The following is a 27,269-nucleotide window of genomic DNA, read 5'->3' as shown; positions in this document are numbered from 1 at the left end:
CCTGAAGTTGTCATTGTATTTTGGTGTTTACTCAGTTTTCTTAGTCATTTAAAGTAAGATTTTCACTTTACCGTTTGTGAGAAAAATGAGCCAGGTGGTAATATGGTAACCTAAAATGTTATTTGATAAAAGTCTAAGGCTGTGCCGTCCAGCATAGTAGTCACTAGGCACATATGGCTTTTCAGCGCGCGAAATAGGGCTTGTCTGAATTAAAATGTGCTTTAAGTGTAAACTATACACTGGGTTATGAAAACTTATTAAGAAAAAAAGTAAAAATATTGCATTCATAACTTTTATATTATATTGAAGTGATATTCTGTGTATGTTGGGTAAAGTCACATATATTATTACAATAATTTTCACCTTTCTTTTTCTCTTTTTAGTGTTGCTAACGAGAAAATTTTAAGTGACATGTGGCTTGTATTTGTGGCTGATATTACATTTTTATGACAGAGCTGCTCTAAGGAATTTAATATTATTTAAATGTGATATGCTTGTGAATTGGGCTTGTAGTTTTTTTTATGTTTCTATAATTATAAATGTTCAAATGCTTTACTTTGAAAGCAGATATATATTTGACGTTGAAAAATCATATGTAACTTCCTTCTGTTCTCTTGGGGATTTCTTTGCATGATTTCTTTACATATTTTATTCCGCACAGGTAGGAAATGTTCTGAACTCTTCTGAATAATGCCTGAGGGAAGAATCACTAAAGGAAAGGGTATCTAGTTTCCTTTAAACAACGAAACCACCTACCCTGACCAGTCTGTAGATAGTTCCATTTAGCAAAGATTTGTCCTGTGTCTGTCAACATTGGCTAACATGTATAAATGAAAACTGGGTCAGGAACACAAGAAACTCAATGAGAACTTGAAAACAAGTTTCAGAAAATGTTAGGTTAAACCATCTACATGATTTCTGGAGAGTACTAATGAACAGCTGAAGACAGTGAAATTCAGAAAGCATGGGGATCATATTATTAAACCAGCATTCATTAATTTAAAATAACCTTGAAATTCTTAGGTAGGGGTTGTTGCAGAATAATTCACTTTTGCATGGGGAAAAAACCACAAATTTTCACATTGTTTGCACAATTGTCCACATTTTGGAAGTCACATTTAACACTGAATTTTCAAAGAATTCAGCAATTTACTGTTTAGCACAGGTATCAGTGACAAAATACCATTGGAATGTTTTTTTCTATTTCCGTCACATGTGAGATGAATGCTTTTCACCACAAAAGGAAAATACATCATCTTTTGAGGTCAGGGTTTTTTTGCACTTTGGTTTCAAGCTACTAACTATATATGACATGATGAGGAAATGATACCTTTTAGGGGCAGATCAAATTTAAGTATCAGAGCTGCATACAAAAATAACTTCAAAAATCAGTTGACGAAAGCATTCTACAGTGGGCCTTTGAGCCTTTTTTTCTGGTAGGAAGTGTAATTTTAGAAAAGTAGAATATTTTTCGAGGTTACATTTACTAACTTTGTATGTACAGAATTTCTAATTTACTAACTGCAGCCATATGACTGTGATTCTTGCCATGGCAAGACTGTCTTATGATGGTTTTTGGTACTAATTTTCAGTCATTACTATCCTTTGTGTAATATGTTAACAGGTCTTAAAATTTGAATTTAGAAACCTTTCATGACTTATCTGTTTCTATTAATACAGATCTAAATCTCTGATGTAATAAAAATAATTATTTACTTATGATCTGTCAGGTTTTCTAACAGAAATTAATTATGCACGGACCTGGAACTCCAAACCTCTCCTCTCCATTTAATGTCAGACTCATTTTATGCAGGTGCTATTAGGAGGCCAAGTATCAAACTATTTGCTCCATTTATAAAACAGTAAAAAAACAAATGATGAGATTTTCAACCTCTCAAATTTTTCCACACATTCTTTCCAACATAAGGACATATTCTTAAGCTATCTGGGGATCTCAGTGATGGGCTGTGTTGTATGCATGTCCCAAAGTACCTATAGGCAGTCATCTCTCTTCCACTAAATCATTATCTAAAATTGATTCTTTCTGGTTACCAAAATGGGAATAAAAGCACTGAGAATACTGGGGGAGGAATGGGGGTCAAGACCTTAATCTGTGAGGTATCTTGAAGACAAAAATAGTACCTTTCTAAAATCCATCTGCACTTGAGTGCCATGTGGAATGATATATGATTATTTGATGTAAAACCTACACATGTTATTATTATACACCCAAAGGACTGAAACAACAGAGTCAACATCTGGGTCTACTACTTAAAAAGCCAAATGAACTAAATAACAAATCACATGTTTCTATCATGATCTAGTTTAAAGGGAAAAGGTGCTGGAAATAAGTAAAAGCATTTCAAAGTATTTCAGCTTGTTACTAGCACTTTCACATTTCTTCATACCTAAAATTAGTTTTTAGTGTCTTTCCTACTTCTTGTCATAATACCAGAACTTACAAACATAAAGAATATGGTGCATCTCAGCAAATACTATTTTGGTATCTATTACCCTTCAATAAGGACTAAGGATATAAAAAAGGGAACAGTTTATAATTTATTGAAATCTTTTTCTCTTCCTTTTTTCCCCTTGGCCTCACCATTAAAATCAGTGTGGGGATAAAAAGCCTGGGAAGGGTCAGAAGAAAGACAAAAACATTGTTTAAAAAACTTAGACTAAGACTTTTTGAAAAGATTATTTGGTCTAACAAACATAGAGAAAGCAAAGGAGTAATCCTGTGATAGCCTTCAAGTATAGTACACAAAAAGTTATTTTAAAAAGCTCTTTTCAAAAAAAAAAAGCTCTTTTCATCTCTTCTGGATGACTTAGGAAAGGTCTCCGTAAAAGTGAGTAATGGATTAGATTTTCCAAGTATTTTCTAGGGAGGTTAGCTCATAACAATGCAGTCTGTTTTAGTCTCTCTCCCCTTGCAGGAAATTAATATAACAGTGTTCAGTGTAAATGGTCATTTAGTAAATGTTTTTATTATTATGAAACCAATTATTGACATTTTTATAAACTATTCTTTTTATTCAAATTTCTGGAAAGCTTTTTCATATTTATAATGTAAGAAATGACTACATTCACCCTGTTTCACTCTTTCATAACTATATCTTTATGGAAAAGATAGCCATTCTTTTAAGTACTTAAAAAGCTGAGGAATAAATCAAGTTAAATCAGGTTTCTCAAATAATTGTCTCTTTTATTTTCCAAGCATTGATTCAAAATTAAACTGTTAATTTATAGATTATCCTAATTGTGATAGAATAAAGTGTTATGTATCATTTCCATTTTGTCATCATATTCAACAACTAAGTTAGTGAAATTTTGTATTACACTTACATGAAAGTGCTAATGAATACACCACACTTTACAAATACAAATATAGTCAGTAAAAAGTGGGCCAGGAAAGCCTATACCCCCTACCCCATCTCCCCAAACACACACACACATACACACCCACTTAGTTTTGGAAGAGAGGAGGGAAAAAAATCACCTAAAATATCCCTGCTTCATCATTTGGTAGCAAGCATTGCCTTTCTCTTGAAAGTGTTCTTTTTCTGCTCATTGGTTGTGGCTTTGAATGAAGTCCTAGAGGACTGCATCAATTCCAGGCAGGTTGCAAATTGCATCGTACTTTTTTTTTTTTTTTCTCTTGAGAGGCAATATAGTTTTTTGAAAAGAAATGAGGTTCCTAAGTCAAATGGATATAGGCTTTCCACCTGTTTTATGTATAATATTGAAAAATAGTTTTAGAGCCTCCATTTTCTTTTAACTGCAGAGGCAGAATGACTTCGTTCTAATCCCCATCAGATACAAGCGCTCAGAAGTAAAATGCCCTTTACAGTGTCCAGCTCACTAAATTGTGGTGATGATAGTAATAATAGTAGTAGTTGTTGTAGTTGTGACTGTACTTTTGTGACTGCAGTCATCTTATAGCCCCACAGTCCCTTTAACTAAATCAATTCAAGGATATAAAGAGACAGCCAGATTAGGGGAGACAGGATTCAAAGTCAGGTTTATCTCACCACGATCTGTGCTGTTAAACATACACCGTATTGTTGTGATATTTTGGATTTTAGATTCTCTAAATCCTGGCACTCTGCATAGAGGCACTTCATTCTTAATGGGACAGTTTTTCCAAATTATATTTTTAAAAAGTTTTGATGTTTGTTTTTTGGAAACATGCTGGTATGTTACCTAAAAGGCACATTTTATCCTTAATATATTGATTTGTATGTATTTAAACATCAGGACATCATTTCAGTGACTTAGCTACCTGACCATCTGGCTAATTTTTCAACTTCTTTTAGGTATTTCTGGTTTCTTTGTTCTGTGCATTTGGTTTAAGGTAAAAGCCTATTCTCCATGAATTACATTTCTCAAGTGTAGTAACTACATGGGTTATTTCTGTGCCTCTTTTAAATTGCTATTATTATTGCTAATAAAGATAATCTTAATGTCTTAACTAATGATTTGTACTCTTTTACATCTAAAATTTAGTCTAAACTATTAATTTCATAAATCAAATTGTAGAAATAGAATATTGCTGTATAATTTGTAATCACATCTCATTCAATAGGAGTAATTATTTAGGAATGTAAATTCAACCAGACCTTTACTTAATATTTATTTAGCCTGAGTTATGCATTTATTTCTAATTAGTAAAAGGTTATTTTTCTACCTCAGGGAGATTTAAACCCTAAAAGACAAATTGGAAAAAAAAAAAAAAGCCCTGAAGTGTGATTCATTTTTGTTAGTACTACATATACTTAAAAGCACTGAAGAGGGTTCCCTTTTCTCCACACCCTCTCTTGGACTGTTGGTGGGAATGTAAATTGATACAGCCACTATGGAGAACAGTATGGAGGTTCCTTAAAAAACTAAAAAATAGAATTACCATACGACCCCGCTATCCCACTCCTGGGCATATACCCTGAGAAAACCATAATTCAAAGAGTCATGTACCGCAATGTTCACTGCAGCACTATTTACAATAGCCAGGACATGGAAACAACCTAAGTGTCCACTGACAGATGAATGGATAAAGAAGATGTGGTACATATATACAATGGAATATTAGTCATAAAAAGGAACGAAATTGGGTCATTTGTAGAGATGTGGATGGACCTAGCGACTGTCATACAGAGTGAAGTAAGTCAGAAGGAGAAAAACAAATATTGTATATTAATGCATATATGTGGAATCCAGAAAAATGGTACAAATGAACCTACCTGTCGGGCAGGAATAGAGACATAGGCATAGAGAATGGACATATGGACACAGTGAGGAAGGGGAGGGTGGGATGTGTTGGGAGATTAGGTTTGACATAAATACACTACCATGTGTAAAACAGATAGCTAGTGGGAACCTGCCGTATAGCACAGGGAGCTCAGCTCGGTGCTCTGTGACGACCTAGATGGGTGGGATGGGGGTGGGGTGGAAGGAAGGTCCAAGAGGGAGGGGATATAGGTATACATGTAGCTGATTCACTTTATTGTACAGCAGAAAGTAACACAACATTGTAAAGCAATTTTACTCCAATTAAAAAAAAAATCACTGAAGATCTCAGAACACTACTTAAAATTATATTATTTATCGGGACATGCAGGACTATTTACTAGTTTTATATTATGTTTATTAGATAAGAAGTATTGTGCTTCTATTGCCTGTGGTAGTGGAACCTGCTAGGCTTTCAGAGTCCAGGGCCAGCAGACGCAGCTTGGGTGTCCACAATGGACTCCTTTGTTTCCGCCCATTTTCCTCAAGGGTTTCCAGCCTCTTCCCTCAACTAGCCATCTCATACCTTTTCAGCATATCCTTATCATCTTTAATTTAACTAGAGTATGTTTTGGTTGTTTGCAACCCAGAACGCAGGTGATTGTAACAAGGATTCCATTCCAATTTATAGATGAAGAAATTGAGCCTTACTGAGTAAATAACTTGCTTGAATTGTGGTTATATAGAAAATCCAAATCTAGACCCCATAACTGCTACTTAAGGGTTGGTTTCTTTCACAGCACACTGTTTTCTCATTTGCCTTCAGTGGCCTCTGCAGATAATGAGATGTGGTTCCCCCTCTGTGCCTCCTTGATTGAGTGCTTAATCCTATTTCCTGTTTTAATGCTTATCTGCTTAATGTCAAATGTGCCTGTCTTCCACACTAAACCGCTGAGCATCTGGAAGACAAGGATTGTATTAATAGTCATCATTTTCTCTCAGACGTATACTGGAGTGCTTGGGTGCACAGTCAGTACTAAATAAAGATTTTAATGAATGAGTGAGCAAATATGTGCGTAAATTATTCAATTAACTGAAAACACCAATATGGGTTTGAAGTTGATGCTAAAAGCATAACATTGATTTTTTAAAAACACCACTGTGTCGTTTACCAAGCAAAAATTTAAAGTATTTTTTTCATAAAAGTAATTTGCTTTGAATATAAAAAGATGTTCACATAGTAAGCATATATTCCATGTTACTGTTTGCCAGGCTTTTATGACAGAGATAAATAGGAATTAGTCTCCTCTTTTAGAAGTCTCACAGACTGATGGGGGAAACAAATGTTTTCTGTAGCTCAGATCATGGAGCTGTGGGAAAAAGAGCTGTGGTAATCTGAAGAATGATTACAGTAGCAGGCCCACTGTCGGCAGTCATGGGAACCACGAAACTGGCGTGGAGATCCAGCTCTAGGCAGGATGCTGTGCACATCAAGGACAGCAGCCAGAGCCCTTTGCAAACTGGAGAAGAGCACAATGTGCTTTGCCTTTCCAGAATGTTATAAGATTTGCTTAAAGAATAAGTTACCCATACTCTTATTCAGACATAATTATTTTTAAAAAGATTATAATCAAGGCTTGTTATAAAAAGTTTTTGATTAATTTGAAATTGCTATGTGTCATATGAAACTAATAGCTAAGACTATATTTTGATTTGGCACTAAGGTGAAATGAAGATAGGTCTGTATCTTTGTTTAAGCATTAAAGCCCAATACAATAGAAGCAACAAATAAACACCTATACAAAAACATAAAAGGATATAAAATGATATGTATGTATGTATATGTAAAATACATATATATGTATAAACTAGGATACACATTTGTTAATAAAATTTCCGTTCTTTACAAATTATGCACACCAGTAGGAGAAATATTTAACTTCATATGTTTTGTATCATTTGCAGACAATTACTACGGTACCCCAAAGCCTCCAGCAGAACCAGCACCATTGTTACTAAATGTAACAGACCAGATACTTCCTGGAGCCACTCCAAGCACTGAAGGAAAACGAAAAAGGAATAAATCAGTAAGCAACATGGAGAAAGCAAGCATAGAGCCTCCTGAGGAGGAAGAGGAAGAGAGGCCTGTGGTCAATGGAAATGGAGTAGTAGTAACACCAGGTTAGTCTTTTACATTTGTTACAGGTTTATCAGCTCTTCTAGATGTAGCTGAATATATATTATATCCGTGTGTTCAAATGTATATTTTTTTCACATATATATGTTCAGGTGTGTGTGTGTATATAGGAAAGGACATGATTCTTGTATCCAATTTATTAGTTTTAATTTTGACATATCAAGGAATCCATTCAACTTCTTCAGTTTCTGGTTTCACTTATACAATATTAATGGCAATATAGTGAGTGGTTTAAATCTTAGAAGGTGTTACAAGTCATGAATATGATTGTGTGACATTGCAAAATTTTTGTTAATTAATATTAGATATAATCTATCCTTAGAAATCTTACTATACTTTCAGCTTTGTGAAGAGAGGTTGTGTTGTGTTATTTAGTTAATGGCGTCAATGAATACAGTCCACAGAATAACCATAGCTACATAATGCCCATGTATTTATCCCCCCATCCTTACCACCTAGTCTGACAATTTGGGGAAAGCATCTTCACAAGTGACACTGTGAAGGCAATTACCCTTGAACAAGGGAAAGACTTGTTATCCCTTTAATTTATCATCTGTCATATCACATATATAAAAAAAGTATCAGACAGATACAAAGTGTGTTTTTGCAAGGGATGGATTTGTAATTTTCTTATACTTACTAATATAGTGCCAAAATTTTTATTTATAAAATAGATTTTTAAAATAATCTTATTCATAATTAAACGTTACCAAAACTAAACTACGGCATTCTCTTTGCCTATAATCTTGGAATAAGTTTCCAAAGTTTTGTTTTAGGTATTTTTTAATAATGACATATCATTATTTTAATGGGCATTGAAGATCAAAGGGCTGTGTTAAAACTGTTGAAAAAACATTAACACATGTACCTTGCATACTTATTATTCTTAAGATATTTCCTACAACTACTTTAATGTCTGTACTTATCACTGTACTGCTTCTATAGTGACATAATGTTTGAATTTTCATAACCAATTATTTTTATCAAAGAAAAGCTTCATAAGCCTATTTTTTTTTTACCTTCCTTTTCCTTACTACCTGTAAAAATGTTCTTTATTAAACATAAAGGAAACCAAATTTCAGTATGTGTCAATCAAGGTGTAAAACCTTAAAAATTGGTTTCCTCTTGGTTACTCAGAGGAGGGTAACTTCCTCCATTAATATATTGGTTAAAAACTTATTCTCTGACCCTAGCAGTCATTGATATTTGGGTACAAATGCTAAATATCACTATGGGTGCATAATGTAACTTGTTTACTGTAATATGATCTGGTAATTTTCAAGCAATTAGATACCTTCTCTGTTTTGATTCTGAAATGTCTCTGTCAAAATATTTACTTTTCATCATGTAATGGATTTAAGTTAAGTTGATAGGACATTGTTTTCTTAGTTGATCTTTTATGTGAGAAGAAAAACAATTCAGCTAAATGGAAGCAAGTAATCACAAAAGAAGTAGAAGTTGGGTGTCAAAGAGCAGTTATAGAATTTCTTACTGGTTAACACCTTATAGTTAAAAATATAAAATATATGGCCTTGATTGGGCCCAAATAATTGATTTGTATTTCATTTCTACTCTGTATAGAGCAAATCAAATGAAGCATTCTTGACCAACAGATTCTTAAACTAGAAATTTGTTTAACTGGGGGGCACAGTGAATCTGGAAAGCTCCATTCCCTTCTACTCATACCTTAGACATGAAGAATGGAGTATTTTTATGTCTAGGAAGTTTTTAAGGCTCCAGGGAAAATGGACTGGTTTGAACTCTTCTTTACCAGCCCTAGCCATGTGACTGTCTCTGGACTTCTGAGGCTGACAGTGATAGAGAACAACTGTGCAGGACAGCTCTGGGATATCTGGATAGTCAACAGATGCCACAAACATGGTTTTGTGAGCCTGGCTTGGCAAGTGTTCTTATACTACTTTTTCTTTCTTATTATGGGACATGAGAGATGTAAAAATTAGGCATCTCTTCACCCAGTGTTAAAAGATGGAGGAAACAGCCGCAAACCAGAAAATTGGTCCATCATCCCTTACTAGAAATCTTTTGACGAGTCCCATTTTAGGGATGGCATTGTTTTTCTTTATGTTTATCCAAGAGAAACTTTAGGATAAAACTTTTTCTTTGCTCCCCCCCCCTTATATACATTTATCCAACTCTTCACCATTTGAACTTCATCACATTTTTCCTAGCACAGGGTCTTTGTCCTGCGTTTGTCTTCTTCTCATATACATTTGTTGGATACAGGACACTTCAGACAATAGTGACAAAATTGTTGCTTAAATTTTAGTTAACACTGCCCTGTAAGAGCCTGTAATAGTAATTAATACCAGACATCCGTTTAGAGCATAAGTAATATAGTGAGGCACATTTGCAAAGGGAGAAAAGCTGACTGAGGTAATTTCATTCCATTCCAAGTAATATTGATGATAATGACAATAAACAATATTAAATAATTAACTTCTTTTGGATCTTACCATGTGCTAGGAACTCCTTAACCTCATTATGTGTATTAGTTCATTTAATTCTCCTATCAGACCTATTAGTTAGGTACTGTTTTACAGATGAGGACACTACAGTTAAATAATTTGCCCAGTAACTGGAAATAGGAAATATTACACAGGAAAACTGGATCCAGAACCCACGATCGTAGTTGCTTTACTCTCCTGAGTCTTATGTCACCAAATAGAAACATAAATATATTTCTTAGCAATTTGTAGACACAGGACTACTATTTTACTTGTACATCTTTAAACATGGAATTATAAATCTTTACCTACCAAAGGCTTCTTATTTCTTTCATTTCTGGAAATCATGTGCAAGTGAACTTATTTCCTTCTGTGGATATAAAAGATTCCTAGTTCTTTATAATATTCTGTATGTATATAAGTACCAAACCTACCGGTCTTTAACTCCTTATATACTTTACCAGAATGAACTACTTTCTCTATGTAAATGAAGGTTTTAGAGTCCTCAATTTACCCATTACTCATTTTCTTTTTCTCCTTTGAATTGTAGTTTATAGAATTACGTATTTCTTTTTCTTTCAGACCATATCTATGTAAAGTCAGTGATCACTTATAAATAGTTAATTTCTCCATGAAGTTCTACTAATGTTATCAACGAATATATTTTATTCTAGGTTCTCTCTTTTTACTCAAAATTACATTACAGAACTGTTTCTTTCTCTGATATATGTCACTTTGGTGATGGAAATTAGTGTAGTTCTAGCCTTAGAAATGTAGTTTTATCATTGTAAATAACAGAAATTACAATAAAAATAAAATAAATAATGGCAACATCCCTTTAATGAATGCATACAATGTGCTAGGCATATAGGACATATATTATCTCTAGTCCCATAATCACAGTATATTTGCTCAACAAATGAGATGCTGAAATTTACCTTAAGGTACTTAACTAAGATAATGGTAGCAGAGTTGAAATCTAGACCCAGGAAAACCTGAACTCATCCTTTTCCGCCATATTTCCCTGGGTTGTTAACTATGCTGAGGACAAAGAGACTTCTGACCTCTGTAAGGTAAATCACAATCCTGCAGTGCAGTGTATTTCATCTACGTTGTATTCCATTATATTTGTCCTTCACGGGGTTCATGGAAGTGATATTAGATCTAATTCTTGCAAGGATGGTATATCCTTACATCATCTTAGAGAATTTGCCTTTAAACTATATTTAAAATTCATATGCTCAGGAAACCTTCCCTTTGACATCAACCTCACCTTATGTTCAGACATCTTTATCTTGTTAGAGGTGATATCCAGCCTTGTGGCTTCAATACTGTAGATTTACCTGCAACCTTCATTCTCTCCTGTGTTCCAGGGCCATATTTCTAAGTACTGCCCACTGGACTGCCCCCACCCCAAGCATTTCTTCAGCAACTTAAATGCAACATTCCCCTTAAACTCTTCTCCCATAAAACAAACAAGCAAACCAATTTACAGAGTCCCTTGCTGGATTTCTCTAATTCTGCTTTTTACCCAGATAGCTCAGAGTTTGATGCTTTTCTCCCCCCAGGCTGGATATACATTATTAGGTATAAAAGATCGCTGTACCTTTAGCTTTTATCTCTTCCTTCCTAATATCACTGCCCCATCCTACATCACTCCCTCATCCCCTTGTTTGTGGACCACAGTCCCCTAACTGACCTCCATTCCTCCAGGCTCCACTTGTCAAATTCCCTGTTACTCTTCGATCAATTAAAAGGTTCTTGAACCAGCATTTGGTCACGTTAACTATCCTTCTCAAAACTTGGATGAGTTTCTATTTCTACTGCTTCAAACTCTTTGGGCAACCGCCAGGTCCTCTCACACTTGACTGCAGCACCTCTGTTATCTTTGGTTCCCATTATTCCCCAACTCTCTTCTCTCGTCTACATTCCCATACACATAAAACACCTTCACCTGTCTGACAAGCCTTTTCCACATTTGAACCTGCTATTCTTTTATTCGCAATTCAATCAAAATTTTTATATTCTCTGGAAATCACTTGTTTACTCTCGTAGTGAAAAGTTGAGACTGTTCATTTCTGAATTATTGAAGTACAACTTACACTTCTCATTCATTTAGGAGGTATTGGTTAGCTTGGTCCTTGCAGGTAACTTTTCATAATGTGCATGTCTGTCATCCCCTCATAAATTGTAAACATTACCAGGACAAGGACTATTTCTACCTTTTTGTATACCTGTCTTGGTGATTAGTATATATCATTAAATATTTTAATTTCTTAGTAAATATTTATTTTTTTAATCAACCAAACCTCTTGAGAATGTCAAAACTTTACTATATCAACATGATTAGATTTATTTCATGCTCATTTTACACTATTCAGTGTTTTCAACATGCAGTGTTTCTAAGTTTGAAAGATATGAAATTCCTAATCTTACATTTCTTCAAAAGTTGTTTGATAACAAAAGAAAGAAGTCTATTTTAAGAGATGTATTCTTAGAGATGAGAATTATTAAATCTCTCTAACTGTGAAAATAACCCAAATAGATAGGTGGTTAATAGATCAGTAGATACATTTTTTTTTTCAACTGAACTTTTCTGAACAAAAACAAATCCTGTAAACCATAGTAATTGGATTAGGCTTTCTTGGATTTCTTTTATTTCATGAATTATCTGCTAAACTTTTCCGGAAAGTAATTCACTATTATATTGTAGCTTCCCCTCACCAGCTATTAGTAAGCTTAGTGCAAAGAATTAGAAATGCACATATATTTTAAAGGCAGCTAAGTCTCTCTGTTAATACACACACATACACAATGCCAGGAGGAACAGGGCCCGTGAGAGCTACCTTCGCCAACAAAGGGAATACAGTATGTGTACACAGAGCTGCCTTCTCCAGGCCCCCAAGCCTGCAATTAGTGCAAATGAACTGCGTCTCCCAGAGAGCAAACAGAGTGTCCCTTATGTGATCACCAAGTGTCCTCAGCAATGATCTCAGTTCACCATTAGGGACCCGCATCCAGGTCCTGTGCCACTTGGCACGCTGACTGTGCATGCACCATCAGTCCTGGTTCTGTGAATGAGGTCCTGTCACTGTCAAAAGAATTATGTCCTCCGTAGTGAATCTCGCTGTTTTCCTGTGAATAATGGTGCACTCTGAAAGCACCCCAGCGCCTAACCCCTGCTTATTTTGTGTGGGTTCACAGAGACTGCGATGTGTTTATCCACTCAGATCTTTATCTCTTTTTTTTTTTTTGAGGGGAGAGGCTTAATTTTATTATCTTGTTCCCAAACAGTATTGGTTTTATCTCTTCACTGGAGGTGCAAATTTCTGGGGCTATTTTAACTTAACCTTCTAAAATTAGATATTCCATTTATAAATGAGGGGCATTTGATCTTTTCTTAAAAGGATCATCAGGTGTGATTATAGAGTAACAAGGTAATCACCTTAGAGTCTGTAGCTATGAACTTTAGTAGTAACTGAAACTATACCATTGGGGGAAAAAATGAAATCATGATTAATTTCAGGGATGTCTTTTTTTTTTTTTTTTGCGGTACACGGGGCTCTCACCGCTGTGGCCTCTCCCGTTGCAGAGCACAGGCTCCAGATGCACAGGCTCAGCGGCCATGGCTCACGGGCCCAGCAGCTCCACGGCATGTGGGATCCTCCCGGACTGGGGTATGAACCCGTGTCCCCTGCATAGGCAGGCAGACTCTCAACCACTGCGCCACCAGGGAAACCCTCAGGGATGTCTTTTTAAATCAAGGCAGACTCACTTTGTGATAAATCTGAAAGCGAAGCACTATTTGAACCTCTTTGTGCCCTCAGATTGATGCAACATTTTTGGAATCTTGCATTCAACCTTTTGTGGAGAGTTTTTTTCTGCTTCTCTGAGTGTTTATATGATGTATATGAGACAGAGATTTATACATGAAGGAAGAAGGCACAGCAAAAGCAACCAGGCTCACACCGGGGTTTGTAGAGCACATACAGAAATGTTTGTGTCTTCAGGTTCTCCAGGCATTGTTAGAGTTGAAACTTATTTCTAGTCATGGCCATCCATTCTCTCTAGGCCTGATATTCACCCTGTAGCCCATTTTCTTATCACATATTTCTCCTAATGGATGTGATTATAATTTCAGTGTGAAATCTTAGCTACTTTATTGTCAGACAAAAATTGCTCAAGTTATTTCTGGCTGAGGGCTGGTCTTTGGCTCTGAAGAGGGAAGGTCTCTGGATAAGGTCTCTCTGGGCACTCAGAGATAAGGGGATAGCACCTTTATCTTTTACTTCCTAATTGACTTCTTACTCTCATCAAAAAATACCTTGACTCCAATTTGGCCCCAAAGAATGGCACTTGAATGATCAAGATCAAGGTTAAATAAAGCCTTCTTCCTTTTCTCTTTCAGTGCCTTTGATGTTCCTAAAACTTCAGAAGGTGATGTTATGTTTCATGTAGTACTAATCTCCTGATTTTTTACAGAATTCTGAAAGCGAGATCTAAGAATTATTGTACATACGTGTCCTATATTTCATTTTATACCTTGCTTTGGTCTTTGAATATTTTCAATACTTGTTATCAATTTCTCTAACCCCAAAGTTAGTTGAAGATTTGGGGAACTTGTTTCTGTATGATAAATATCTTCAGAATTCATTACATTATGAAAACCACATAACACATACAATTTCAAAGATGTGAGGGTTCATTTTATTGCCATTATTCCAGTCTGCTTTTATTTTTTTTAATAGATCTTTATTGGAGTATAATTCCTTCACAATACTGTTAGTTTCTGTTTTACACCAAAGTGAATCAGCCATATGCATACACATGTCCCCATATCCCCTCCCTCTTGAGCCTCCCTCCCATACTCCGTATCCCACCCCTCTAGTTCATCTCAAAGCACCAAGCTGATCTCCCTGTGCTATGCTGTGGCTTCCCACTAGCTATTTTACATTCGGTAGTATATATATGTCGGTGCTACTCTCACTTCGCCCCAGCTTCCCCCTCCCACCCCGTGTCCTCAAGTCCATTCTCTATGTCTACATCTTCATTCCTGCCCTGCAACTAGGTTCATCAGTACCACTTTTTTTTTTTTTTAGATTCCATTTATATGCGTTAGAATACGGTATTTGTTTCTCTCTTTCTGACTTGCTCCACTCTGTATCAGTCTGCTTTTATTAAAATTAATAGAAGAAAATATGCTAATGAAGGCAGCACTTCTTCTCCCCTGTCAATGGAAAATAATTCCCTCTACTAATCTTTTTAGTAATTCTTTCCAGTTTAGTTTTTTATGTCTCAGGATTTCTTTCCTGTCATCTTCCACTCACAGACCTTGCATTTTTCTATTCTTATAATTCCTCATATTGTTCTTTTAATATTCCAAAGAACTTGTAAACAATTGTGGGTTTTAGATATAGATGAAAATAACCTTGAGGTATCGACTATGCTTTCTTAATAATTCATATTTCCCTGGTTAGCCTCCTAAATAGATGAGATCCAATTTCGTTACAAATATTACAGATAAAAAGTAATCTCTTTACAGGATTGGGAATTCCTGCTCTCCCAATTGATATATCATCTGAAAACTCAGCAGCATAGTTAATCATCACCCTAACTTTCCCTAATTCTTGTGTTTCTTTCATGGTCGCAAATATTAAAAGGAAACATTAGTTAACATCTCAGGAAAAAAAATTATATATATTTTTTATTTTTCACAGTGTTTAAGGGCCACCCCTCCTCATTTGCATACTGTATATAAAAAGAAATCATAGTGCATTTTTTAAAAACTTAGAAAAACTTTAGGAGAAGTAAGGAGTCAGAAAATACCAGCTACAAGTCAGTTATCAGCATGCATAGAAACATCTCAGAAGGAGCAGAAAATATAATCATCTTTGCTAACTGCATTGCTAGAGCAGTGGGAGTAGAAGCAGGAGGAAAACTACTTTGCGCTGTATTTCTTCTTTGTACTTTTGGATTTTGTCCAAGTGCATGTTTTACTACATCAAAAAAAAGTAATTAGGGCTTCCCTGGTGGCGCAGTGGTTGAGAATCCGCCTGCCGATGCAGGGGACGCAGGTTCGTGCCCCGGTCCGGGAAGATCCCACATGCCGCGGAGCGGCTGGGCCCGTGAGCCATGGCTTCTGAGCCTGCGCGTCCGGAGCCTGTGCTCCGCGAGAGGCCCGCGTACCGCAAAAAAAAAAAAAAAAAAAAAGTAATTATATTTTTTCTAAGTCATGACCAAATATTCACTAATCACTAAGATGCAAATATTTTGGCCCCCATAGTATAATTCTTCTCATTTGAGAAGGTTAGGGGAAGCAAGGAGAATTGATAAGAGCACTCTTTGAGCAGTGACCTACGATGTTGACTTCTTCCAGTCAACTGGCTACATAGAACGCAGGTGGCCACTGCATGACAGCTTCCTTTCTGAAGGCAGAATGTCCTCCATTTTCACTATAGAATATGATCTATAGTATGGCCATATCAAAAATCAGTTAGAATGATATTTTTCTCCTGTCCAAGATCAAGCCTGAAGTAATCACTCAAGCTTGATTCATTTACAAGAGCCTAAAGTTCAAATTCCAAGAAATTCAGCTTCTAGTAGTGAAACAAACAGCAGCTGTGACAGCCTCCACTCCTTCCCACCTCTGACTACAATACAGTAAGACTTTATATCAACCTAACAAACATACTTTTTGATGAGATTGTTGAGTTTGCAAGAAAGCAAAGGAAATCTTCAAGCCCCACCACTTCCACCACCATGGTCACTACTACAAATGAGCAGAAACAAGAGTGTGGAGCAGTCTATTGTTAGACTTAAAAGCCAAGCTTGCCCTGACGCTATATGAGGAGACTAAGCTTTGGGCTAATATAAAATCGGGGAGCTATGTCTCTGATTCTGATATAAATCAGTACGCTCAAAGGTACCGGAGTGATGCCAAGTTCATGGCTCAGTAGCAGCCCCTGGCACCCAGCAAAATCAAATGCAGAACTCTGTAGGAAAACATACAGAACTTAGAAAAAATTTGTGGTTTCTGAGGATTATTTTCCCTCCTTTAAATCACTTAACACCACAACATGTTTCAACTGAGGAAGAAAAACTCAATTTGTGCAAAGACCTTTTAAAGAAGAAACGTTAGCTTTGTGTGTTTCCTTTTTTTTCTTTAGAAATTGCACTGTTTTTTGAAAACACCTAATATCTTTCTTTTTCTTATTAGTTATCCATTTTATACATATTAGTGTATACATGTCAATCCCAATCTCCCAATTCATCCCACCACCACCACCCCTGCCCCATTTTCTCCCCTTGGTGTCCATACATTTGTTCTCTACATCTGTGTCTCCATTTCTGCCTTTCAAACCAGTTCATCTGTACCATTTTTCTAGATTCCACGTATATGCGTTAATATATGATATTTGTTTTTCTCTTTGTGGCTTACTTCACTCTGTATGACAGACTGTAGGTCCATCCACATCTCTACAAATGACCCAATTTCATTCCTTTTTATGGCTGAGTAATATTCCATTGTATATATGTACCACATCTTCTTTATCCATTCATCTGTCGATGGGCATTTAGGTTGCTTGCATGACCTGACTGTTGTAAATAGTGCTGCAATGAACAATGGGGTGCATATGTCTTTTTGAATTATGGTTTTCTCTGGGCATATGCCCAGTAGTGGGATTGCGGAGTCATAGGGTAATTCTATTTTTAGTTTTTTTAAGGAACGTCCATACTGTTCCCCATAGTGGCTGTATCAATTTGCATTCCCACCAGTAGTGCAAGAGGGTTCTGTTTTCTCCACACCCTCTCCAGCATTTGTTGTTTGCAGATTTTCTGATGATGCCCATTCTAACCAGTGTGAGGTGATACCTCATTGCAGTTTTGATTTGCATTTCTCTAATAATTAGTGATGTTGAGCAGCTTTTCATGTGCCTCTTGGCCATCTGTATGTCTTCTTTGGAGAGATGCCTATTTAGATCTTCTGCCCATTTTTTTGGTTAGGTTGTTTTTTTTAATATTGAGCTGCATGAGCTGTTTATATATTTTGGAGATTTATCCTTTGTCTGTTGCTTCGTTTGCAAATATTTTTCTCCCATTCTGAGGGTTGTCTTTTGTCTTGTCATAATTTCCTTGGCTGTGCAAAAGCATTTAAGTTTCATTAGGTCCCATTACCTCCATTACTCTAGGAGGTGGGTCAAAAAAGATCTTGCTGTGGTTTATGTCAAAGAGTGTTCTTCCTATGTTTTCCTCTAAGAGAAAACACCTAACATCTTAAAAATCATTTGAAATTGACCACATACTTTTTGTTTCAGTGGGGAGAAATCATTTAGGTTGCTTGGCTGATTTAACTACACAATTTATTTAGTGTTCTAGGTGGTAGAACTCACTGATAAAAGTATATAGCATTTCCTGAATATCTACTATGTTCTGGTAGTTGACTGTTCTAAGCAATTTTATACATGTCTCATCTAACCCTTATAGGGAAGTAATGTTGTTCCATTGTACATTTAAGGAAATTGAGGCATGCACAGAGTGAGTTAAATAACTTGCCCAACAGCACACCATGAAGGACAGATTCAAACCCAGGCAGTCTCACACCAGCCTTAGCAATTATGTTCTACTGCTTCTTGTGGAGTATGTTTGTTGCTATCGAGAATGGCTAAGCAAAAAGAAAAAAAAATTAATCTCAAATTATTCCTATTCTCTTTCCTTATAAGCTATAAATATGTTCCTCAATCTTTTTTTCCCCCCGTTAAATGTTCTCTAGCCATGCTTATTTCCAAAGAAATAACATGAAGACAGGAGAAATAACATAAAGACATGAGATTTATTAAAATTTGTCACCGAGCCATTAAAAATATAAGTTGCAGAGCTCCCTTACAGGGTAAAATAAATTTTGGAAATTTAAATTTTATGACTGTTCAGAGAAGTAAAATCAACAATTTCCTATCTGGCTTTAAGATGTTATTTTCCCTCATTTCAAAGGATGGCAATTACAGAAAGCTGAACATTAACTGTAAGCATAGACTGTATCAAATGAAAATATGATTAAGGTATAAAATAGGCAATCTTCTTCTTGAAATGGTTTTATCTTGGTTTCTGATTATTCTTTAATAAAACTCAGTAGGGACATTCAAAACCATGGTATTTCTGATTTATCCTTAGTCTTGTATCCAAAAGGCAATGTGTTAGATACTGATAGGGTAATAAACGTGTAAGTAAGGGGAATGGCTACTATACACACTGTAATATCAAAACCTGAGACTGGACCAGAACTGTAGAATTTATGCAGACTGTACTAAATGCAAAAATGCATACATTTACCTCTCTTCCCATTAAATGGTTTTCAGTCCCTGTACTATATACAGATCTTTGAGTTTTTCTGAATTTCTTATGGGAAGAAGGAAATTATTTGCTGAATCCAACAAAACTTTAGGGTAGGAAAGATGAAAGAAACTATATTTCTTAATTCTTCACAGCAATAAAAGTGTACATAAAACATGTTTTTATAGGCCATTGCTTATAAGACTGTATATTACCAATGCCTATTCTGTTTCTCAATGTTTCTATAAATTTCTAGGAAATACAACAGTCCTGGTCAAAGGGAAATTTTTCTTTATGATTATCATTCTTTATAAATAGGTGTTCCTTCTTTATTGAAATATTTTTTGTTTCTATTGTTATGGCAAAAATAAACCCCTTGCTCTGGTTTGTAAGGCATCTAGGGGACCGAGAAATGCAAAATGGAATGCTCAAAACATGCCAGTGTTTGATAAAGTCTTTTCACTTAAGCAGCAAGCGTCTTGGGGGGAAATTAATTTACATATCACAAAATTCATGTTTGGATTTAACAATAAAACCATGCTGAGAAATGTGTCTTAGAAGTTAAAAAGGGCAATTCTACATGACCACTGCTTAATCAAGAAATACCTTCAAACCACTATAAAAGTAAAACGTGCTTGGGGTTATTTGGCTCTTTCTCTAGTCAGAATTTAAACAGTCTAAGGTTTCTCAAACTGCAGATCTGACATATATGAGATCTGTGTTAGGGCACATTTGCATGCATGTAACTTTAAGCTGAACTCCATGGGGGGAGGGGAGTGCTAGCAGGAATGGCTACGCATGCACCTTGGCTGGTCGGTAAAATCTGTTCTTTCCTATCCTTAATTACTAAAAGTATGTTTTGGTGGTACATCCAGACAATGGATTATTATACAGTGCTGCAAATAAATGAGCTATAAAGCTATTAAAAGACATCACGCAGGGCTTCCCTGGTGGCACAGTGGTTGGGGGTCCGCCTGCCGAGGCAGGGGACACGGGTTTGTGCCCCAGTCTGGGAAGATCCCACATGCCGCGGAGCAGCTGGGCCCGTGAGCCATGGCCACTGAGCCTGCGCATCCGGAGCCTGTGCTGTGCAATGGGAGAGGCCACAGCAGTGAGAGCCCTGCAAAAAAAGACATCAAGCAAACTTAAATGTGTATTACTAAATGAAAGAAGCAAATCTGAAAAGACTCTCTATACTATATGACACTCTGGAAAAGGCAAAACTATGGAGACAGTAAAAACATCAGTGGTTTCCAAGAGTTAGAGGAGAGAGAGGGATGAAAAGCAGAGCACAGAGGACTTTTAAGGCAGTGAAACTACTGTGTATATTACAGTGGTGGATGTGTGTCATTATACATTTGTTGAAACCCATAAAACATACAACACCGAGAGTGAACCCTGATGTAAACTATTGATTTGGGTGATAATGATGTGTCACTGTAAGTTCATCAGTTGTAATAAATGCACCACGCTGGTGGAGGATGTTCGTAATGGGGGAGACAATGCATTTGTGGGGACAGGGAGTACATAGGAAATTTCTGTACCTTTCTCTTAATTTTGCTGTGAACTTAAAATTGATCTAAAATATAAAGCCTATTTTTTAAAAAGTCCATTCTGTTCTTAATGGGTACTTTCTCAGTTACTTATATAATACCCAACATATCTGATTTTTAAAAATATTAAGCCACATACAGAAGAAAGACATGTTATCTAAAATGTAGTGAAGTTAATTTCTATTCTCCTTATTAAGCAGGGAAACGATTGTAACGTAGCATGAAATGATAATTTATAGTCCCAGACATGGTAAATATTGGTTCGGTGGATTGTAAGATAAACTTGCCTAATATACTATTTAATGAGTTGAATTGTTTCCCCCCAAAATTCATATGTTGAAGTCCAAACCACCAGAGTCTCAGAATGTGATCTTATTTGGAAATAGGATGAGGTTATCTTAACTAAGTAGTAGTAGTAATTAGTTCTACTAATTAAGTTTGGCCCACAGTCTCCTTAACTGCCCCTGACCCAGTACGACTAGTCTCCTTCTAAAAAGGGGAAATTAGGACCCAGGCATGTATGCAGGGAGAATACCATATGGAGATTGTAGTTATGCTGCCACAAACCAAGGAACTACCACAAGCCAGCAGAGAGGTCTGGAACAGATCCTCCTGTAACATCTTCAGAGGGAGCATGACCCTGCTGGTGAACCCTTGTTCTAGGGTTTCTAGTCTCCAGAACTGTAAAACAATAAATTTTTATTAAGTCATCCAGTTTTGTTCTATTTTGTTATGACAGCCCTAGCAAACTAATACTTACCATTTGGCCCACAGTCTCCTTAACTGCCCACTGCCTAGCCTAGTGCTTGGCACTTAGCAGGGGCTTAACAGATGCTCAATTAATTAATTAATTACTACCATTTTCCTAGTACATAATATAGCAAGTATAATGCCCATTTCTTCCTTTGCTGACTGTTAAATAATGGAGTTTCTCAGACAGCTGCCTTAGGTACTCTTGTTTCCCTGTGTCTTATCGTCTCCCTAGAGAATTGTATACAGCTCTTTTGTGTCACTGAGTATCCTTCAATAAATCATTGTGGTAGTACTCTGCATTGTTATCCATTGGGGGGAAGTACTTCCTCCCCACCTCCCATGTTGTCTTGCATGTCAAAGAGGGTACTTAATTTTCACTCCACTGGCTCCTTGACTTATTCTGCCCAAAAGAGGTAGAGTGACTTCTCTGAGTGATACATCTTTGAAGGATAATCTGGGCCTCCTTGGCTCAAGTCCTCTTTTTATTTCCTCTTAATACCCTGCACGGCTCTTCCGGGAACAGGTTCTACCCCTGCATGGGAAGCCTGCCGTGGTTCAGTACTGCCTGTGGGTATATTAGCTTGATTCTGCATTTTACCAGAAGCCCTTGACCCTCACCATAAACTACATCCCTAGATTAACCTTTATGAATAGTAAACGTGGGGAAGTTGTGGTTGTCCATTTGCCTTACTCATTTTTTTTCTCTTATTTTCCTCAAATAAAGAAAGTGGATGCTCCTTATTACTTACATTTCAACCCAATTCTCAGTAGCCTGATAAAAAGTTCTTTTTCTCTCCCCCATTAAGCTGTTGTCAAGTATCTTGCACATTGTAGGTATAAATTCATGTTTGCTAATGTAACAATTGATTGATTAGATAAGAATAAAGGAATGAATGAATAAATGAGCTAGATAAACTGGGAGAACATGGCTCAGTAATCTCTAGCACATCAATAGTTATAAATATAGCTATAGACATCTCCAAAGACTCTAGACTTTTTTTTTTCAGGAGATGTCTCACATTTCTCTTGAAAATATAATAGTTATTTAGATGAAGAAAAAAGTTTATTTGTTCATAGCTAATCTTTGACTTTCTCTGTTAGCATATTCTATATTTTCTCTTTATGCATTCATTTAATCCATTCCAGCTTGGCCTTCCCATCCACCACTCCACTGCAACTAGTACCACAGCTGGTAGCTAACATTCCCAGTGACCTCCATATCTTGAATTTCATTAGATTTTACATCCTAATCTTGCTGATGGACTGTTTAGAAGTTTTGGCCACAGTTAAGTGTTTCCTCCTCATACACCTTTGCTTGGCTTCTGTGACATAAAGATCAACTGGTTTTTCCGTTACTTCCCTGGTTGCTCTTCCCTCGTCATTCTCTCTATGACTTAAATGTTGGAGTTCCTCAGACAGCTGCTCTAGGTATTCTTGTTTCCACTTGCTGCACTGTCTCTCTAGGCAATTTCATTCACTCCTGTGGCTTAAATTATAATACAATCTATCCGTATGCTGTAGTCTTTCAAGCTGATTCTCTCCAGCCAAGAACTCATTGACTTGACATCTCCATTGTGAGTTTGGCATGGACTTCCATCTGTTGTGCCTAAAATTACAGCCATTATCTTTCCCACTCCTGACAGAGTCCTGCTCCTCCTGTCATGGTGCCTAGCTCAGTGAATTGCTTTGCCCCCCACTGGGTTTACCATGACTTCTCATTTGTCCTTATCTGTACCTTTTTAAAAATATCATACCAAATCCGTATTCTACATTTTTTTTCAGTTCATAAAAAGAAGTCATGCCCATGCCACCAACGTCTCTGTCTCAATCACAAAAATAACTCCCCAATGGTCTGTAAATATCTACTCTTAACACTCTCAAACCCCCAGAATAGCTAAGAGGGTCTTTGCGGAGAATAAAAACCTACTTGTGTCATCCCCTTGATTAAGACACATCAGTACCTTCTCGTTACTCTCAGGATACAGTCCCAAATTCTGAGCATGCTTTCTAAGGCCTAATCTATTCCTTTTTTATGTATTTCTTTCTCCCTTACTTTGCTCTGAAAGAAGTCACTTGACTCCTTTTTCTAGTCTCAGATCTGATAGCATGTTGGAAAAAGGGCTTTCCTTGATTCTTCATGAGGAATGTGTATGCGTAAGATCTCATCTTTCCCTTTGATAGTATTCATCGCACTTAAAATTGTTTAAAGACTACACATCTTGAAATACTTCGAGTTCTGTGAGAGCAAGGATCATGCCTCTCTTGTTTGCTCTTCTGTCCTCGGTGCCTGACGCCAATTGAGTGTTTAATAAATACTGATTAGGTGAATATGGAATAAATGAATGTGTTCAGATCATGACCTTGCTTTTCAACTTTTCAAATGCAACACGACATTTGGAAATACCTGAGAACGGTACGCTTCACGTATTGGTAATTACATGCGGTAATAAGGTACAGCAAGGAGAATCTAAAAAGAGCAATGGTACCTTCTCTTGCTGTTTCTTTCCTGCACAATTTACAAAGGTTAAATCTGTATGAAGAATCAGCTGGGAGACTACATCACTAAGGACCATATTATTTTAATAAAATCTTCTTGGTTTAAGGGCAAAACAACAAAAGCTTGTAAAGTGTTCTTGTCCTAATTCCTAAAGATGCTTTCATATTGCTCTCTGAGACTGACACATATGGGGAAAAAAATTAATCCAAGCCGTTGATTAAGACAAAAAGTACATTCTACTTTAATTTACTCATTTTAAATTACCTTTATTATTTTTAAACTTATAAATATAATAGCCAACTAATGCAAAGATATGTAAAAAAACTCCCACACCCATACAAATTTACTGTTTTTGTTTAATCAAAGTTAACCATCTGTTGTACATCTTTCCATCTTGTTTTTTTGTTCATATAGTTGTAAACAAAATTATATGCATATATCTAGCTTGCTGTTTGCTTTTTTTTTTAAAACAGAATTAACAGTGTACACGTATTACTCTTCAATTTGGATTACTCTTTGAATAGTAATGATTAGCACCTTTTCCAGGTCAGCAGGTCTTTACACTACATAGTTTTCCATGGTAATGATAACCACAATTTGTTTAATCATACCCTCATTGATAGGCATCCAAATCGTTTCCAGGTCTTTGCTACTACAAACAGTGCTACGGTAAATATTATCATATAGGTGTTTTTATACACCACCACCTTTATTCCTAGAGGTTATATTCTCAAACTGGGATTACTGAGTCGAAGCATATATGTATTTGTATATATTTTTTAATGTTAATAGCTATGGATTAGGTTCCCAAACAATTGTGGAATTTCATATTTCCAAGAAGGCTGCCTCACCATCACATTAACATTGTATGTCAGTAGTGTCTCCTTCCAGTTTCTGGGTTAAGCTGTCCCCACCACGCCTTCTGCTGTGAAGAAGCCATAGTGACCCTCAGTGCAGGCGGATCAGTTCTCTATTCTTAGCTACTTTCCAAGTCTCCAGAAGAGCATACTTGGACTTCTGCGTGATGTGCACGCCACAGGGAAGTCTTGGGAGTGGTATTTGCCAAATGTGTTCATCCATTTATCTCTGACACCCCAGTGGAGATTTGGAGCCACTCTGCAGGAAACATTCCTCCCAAAGTTCCAAACTAAAGTAGTTATAGGCCCCCTCTGCTTTTGGCTCCCTTGATCTTTCCTGTGGTTTCCCTCTTCTTACCATTACCTTGCCACACCCGAGACCAAAACCTAAATATAGTGGTGCTGAATCCCTGAATGAACCAGGGAGTACCTTAAATCTAAATTTCCCCTTTGAATGTCTCTCCCAATCACCATCTTACCTTGTAGGAAATTTCTCTGAACCTGAGCTTTCCAAAGGTAAGATTTCATTCAGAACTTTTGCAGGTTTAAAAGTGACTTTCTTTTGCCTAGATAGATGAATAATATTTTGGTAGAGTTAAGTTCTTGGGTTGCTGTACTTTTCTTTTCCTCAAGTTACTACAGATGTCACCTTACTGTCTTTGAGCTTAGGGTATTATAGATGAAACGTCTGATGATCTTCTGTTCCTCTTTTTTGTGGGTACTTTTCTTCAATGTGGAAGCTGGTAAAGTTGTTTCTTAACATTGGAGCTTGGAAATTTCACCTAGATGTGTTTAGGTGAAATAAATACTTCATTAATTTGGCCTCAGATTCAGTGAACCATTTTAATCTTCAGACTCAAGTGTTTCTTCATTTTAGGCAACTTATATTCTATTTTTATTGAGTTGTTATTTCTTCTCCATGTGGCCCTTTTCCTCATTCTGGAGCTCATACCATTTGCATGTTGGTACCCTTGGGTCTGTCCTCCAAGCCTTTTATCATTTCTCTTAAGGTATGTATCTCTTTTAGTTTTTGCTCTGTTGCATTAGTTTTCTATTGCTACTGTAACAAATACCACACACCTAGTGGCTTAAAACAATGCATATTTTTTATCATACATCTCTGTAGGTTAGAGGTCTGACCTGGGTCTTACTGGGCTAAAATCAAGATGTCTGAAAAACTGTTCTTTTCTAGAGGCTCTAGAAGAGAATCTATTCTTTTGCCTTGCCAACTTCTAAAGGCCACCCCCATTTCTTAGCTTGTGTTTGGTCCCTTTCTATCTTCAAAGTCAGCACCAGTGCATCTCTTTTGCCATTCTTCAGTAGTCACATCTCCCTCTCACACTCGTCTTCTGCTTTCCTCTTACACTTGTAAAGAGGCTTGTCATTAAAATAAGCCCACCTGAATAGTTGAAGATAATCCCCCAATCGCAAGGTCCTTAGTTTAATCAGTTCTGCAAATCTTCTTTTGCCATGTAAGGTAAAAATCACATGTTCCAGGGCGTAGGGCATGGGCATCCGTAGGGAGCATTACGCTGTCTGCCACACCTGCATTGTGAAATGGTCGTCCAGGTTAGTCATCAGCAATAATTCGTTGAAGGATCGGTGAGAATGATGAGTGAAAAGGGAACTCCAATAGGCCTACTGATAATTTTCAGAGCTGGTTACAATTGTGCTTTTCCTATTAGCCTTCACAGAGCCCATTCCCTGAAGAGCGTAGTCCGCACTCACTCAGAAGTTACAGTGGCTCGAGTGACTAACCCTATGCTCTTGTTCTCTCATAGAATCCAGTGAACATGAAGACAAGAGTGCAGGTGCCTCAGGGGAGACACCCTCCCAGCCTTATCCTGCACCAGTGTATAGTCAGCCCGAGGAGGTGAAGGAACAGATGGATGATGCAAAACCAACTAAACCTGAAGAGCATGATGAATCAGACCCATTGCCTGATAACTGGGAAATGGCCTATACAGAGAAGGGTGAAGTCTACTTCATTGAGTGAGTTTCACACATTTCTCTGAACATTTCCACAAAGATCATAGTAGTACATAAATGATGTTGTAAATGGAGATGTGGTCAAAGTATTGAATTTCATCAATTGTGATATTAGCTTCCTTCTTTGTAAGAGAATAAGGGGATAGCACCTTAATACAATTAAAGATCCTAGTTTACAGCTATAAATCAACGAATGAGTTAAGCAATACCACTGTAAAATTTGTTGCAGTCATGACTAAAAAGGCAAATCTCCATGTGATGTTATTATTGAATTAGAAATAGTGAATTTGTCATGAGGAAATGCTTACTCTACCCTTCCAAGACCTCCATGTAGTTCAAATGAGATAATCCCCATCTTTTAATTCAAATTGGTGGAAACCTCAACCATCATGTCCAGTGGTTTAATAG

At 36.6% G+C, this 27,269-nt stretch overlaps 1 protein-coding gene across 11 annotated transcripts in view; it reads left to right on the top strand.

Moving 5' to 3' along the window:
• The window catches only part of MAGI2 (membrane associated guanylate kinase, WW and PDZ domain containing 2), a 1,347,997-nt gene that overhangs the window by 836,048 nt on the left and 484,680 nt on the right, over positions 1 to 27,269 (top strand). For all 11 annotated transcript variants that reach the window (XM_079931544.1, XM_079931541.1, XM_079931547.1 and 8 more), the window contains 2 exons: positions 7,189 to 7,404; positions 26,654 to 26,864. In XM_079931544.1, coding sequence (XP_079787670.1) covers positions 7,189 to 7,404; positions 26,654 to 26,864 — 427 coding nt within the window. The remainder of the gene's footprint in view (positions 1 to 7,188; positions 7,405 to 26,653; positions 26,865 to 27,269) is intronic.

Source organism: Stenella coeruleoalba (genome assembly GCF_951394435.1).
Source record: "Stenella coeruleoalba genome assembly, chromosome: 9".
Taxonomy (NCBI): Eukaryota; Metazoa; Chordata; class Mammalia; order Artiodactyla; family Delphinidae; genus Stenella; species Stenella coeruleoalba.
Note: the sequence above shows the minus strand (reverse complement) of the source record. Positions and strands in the feature narration are given on the sequence as shown.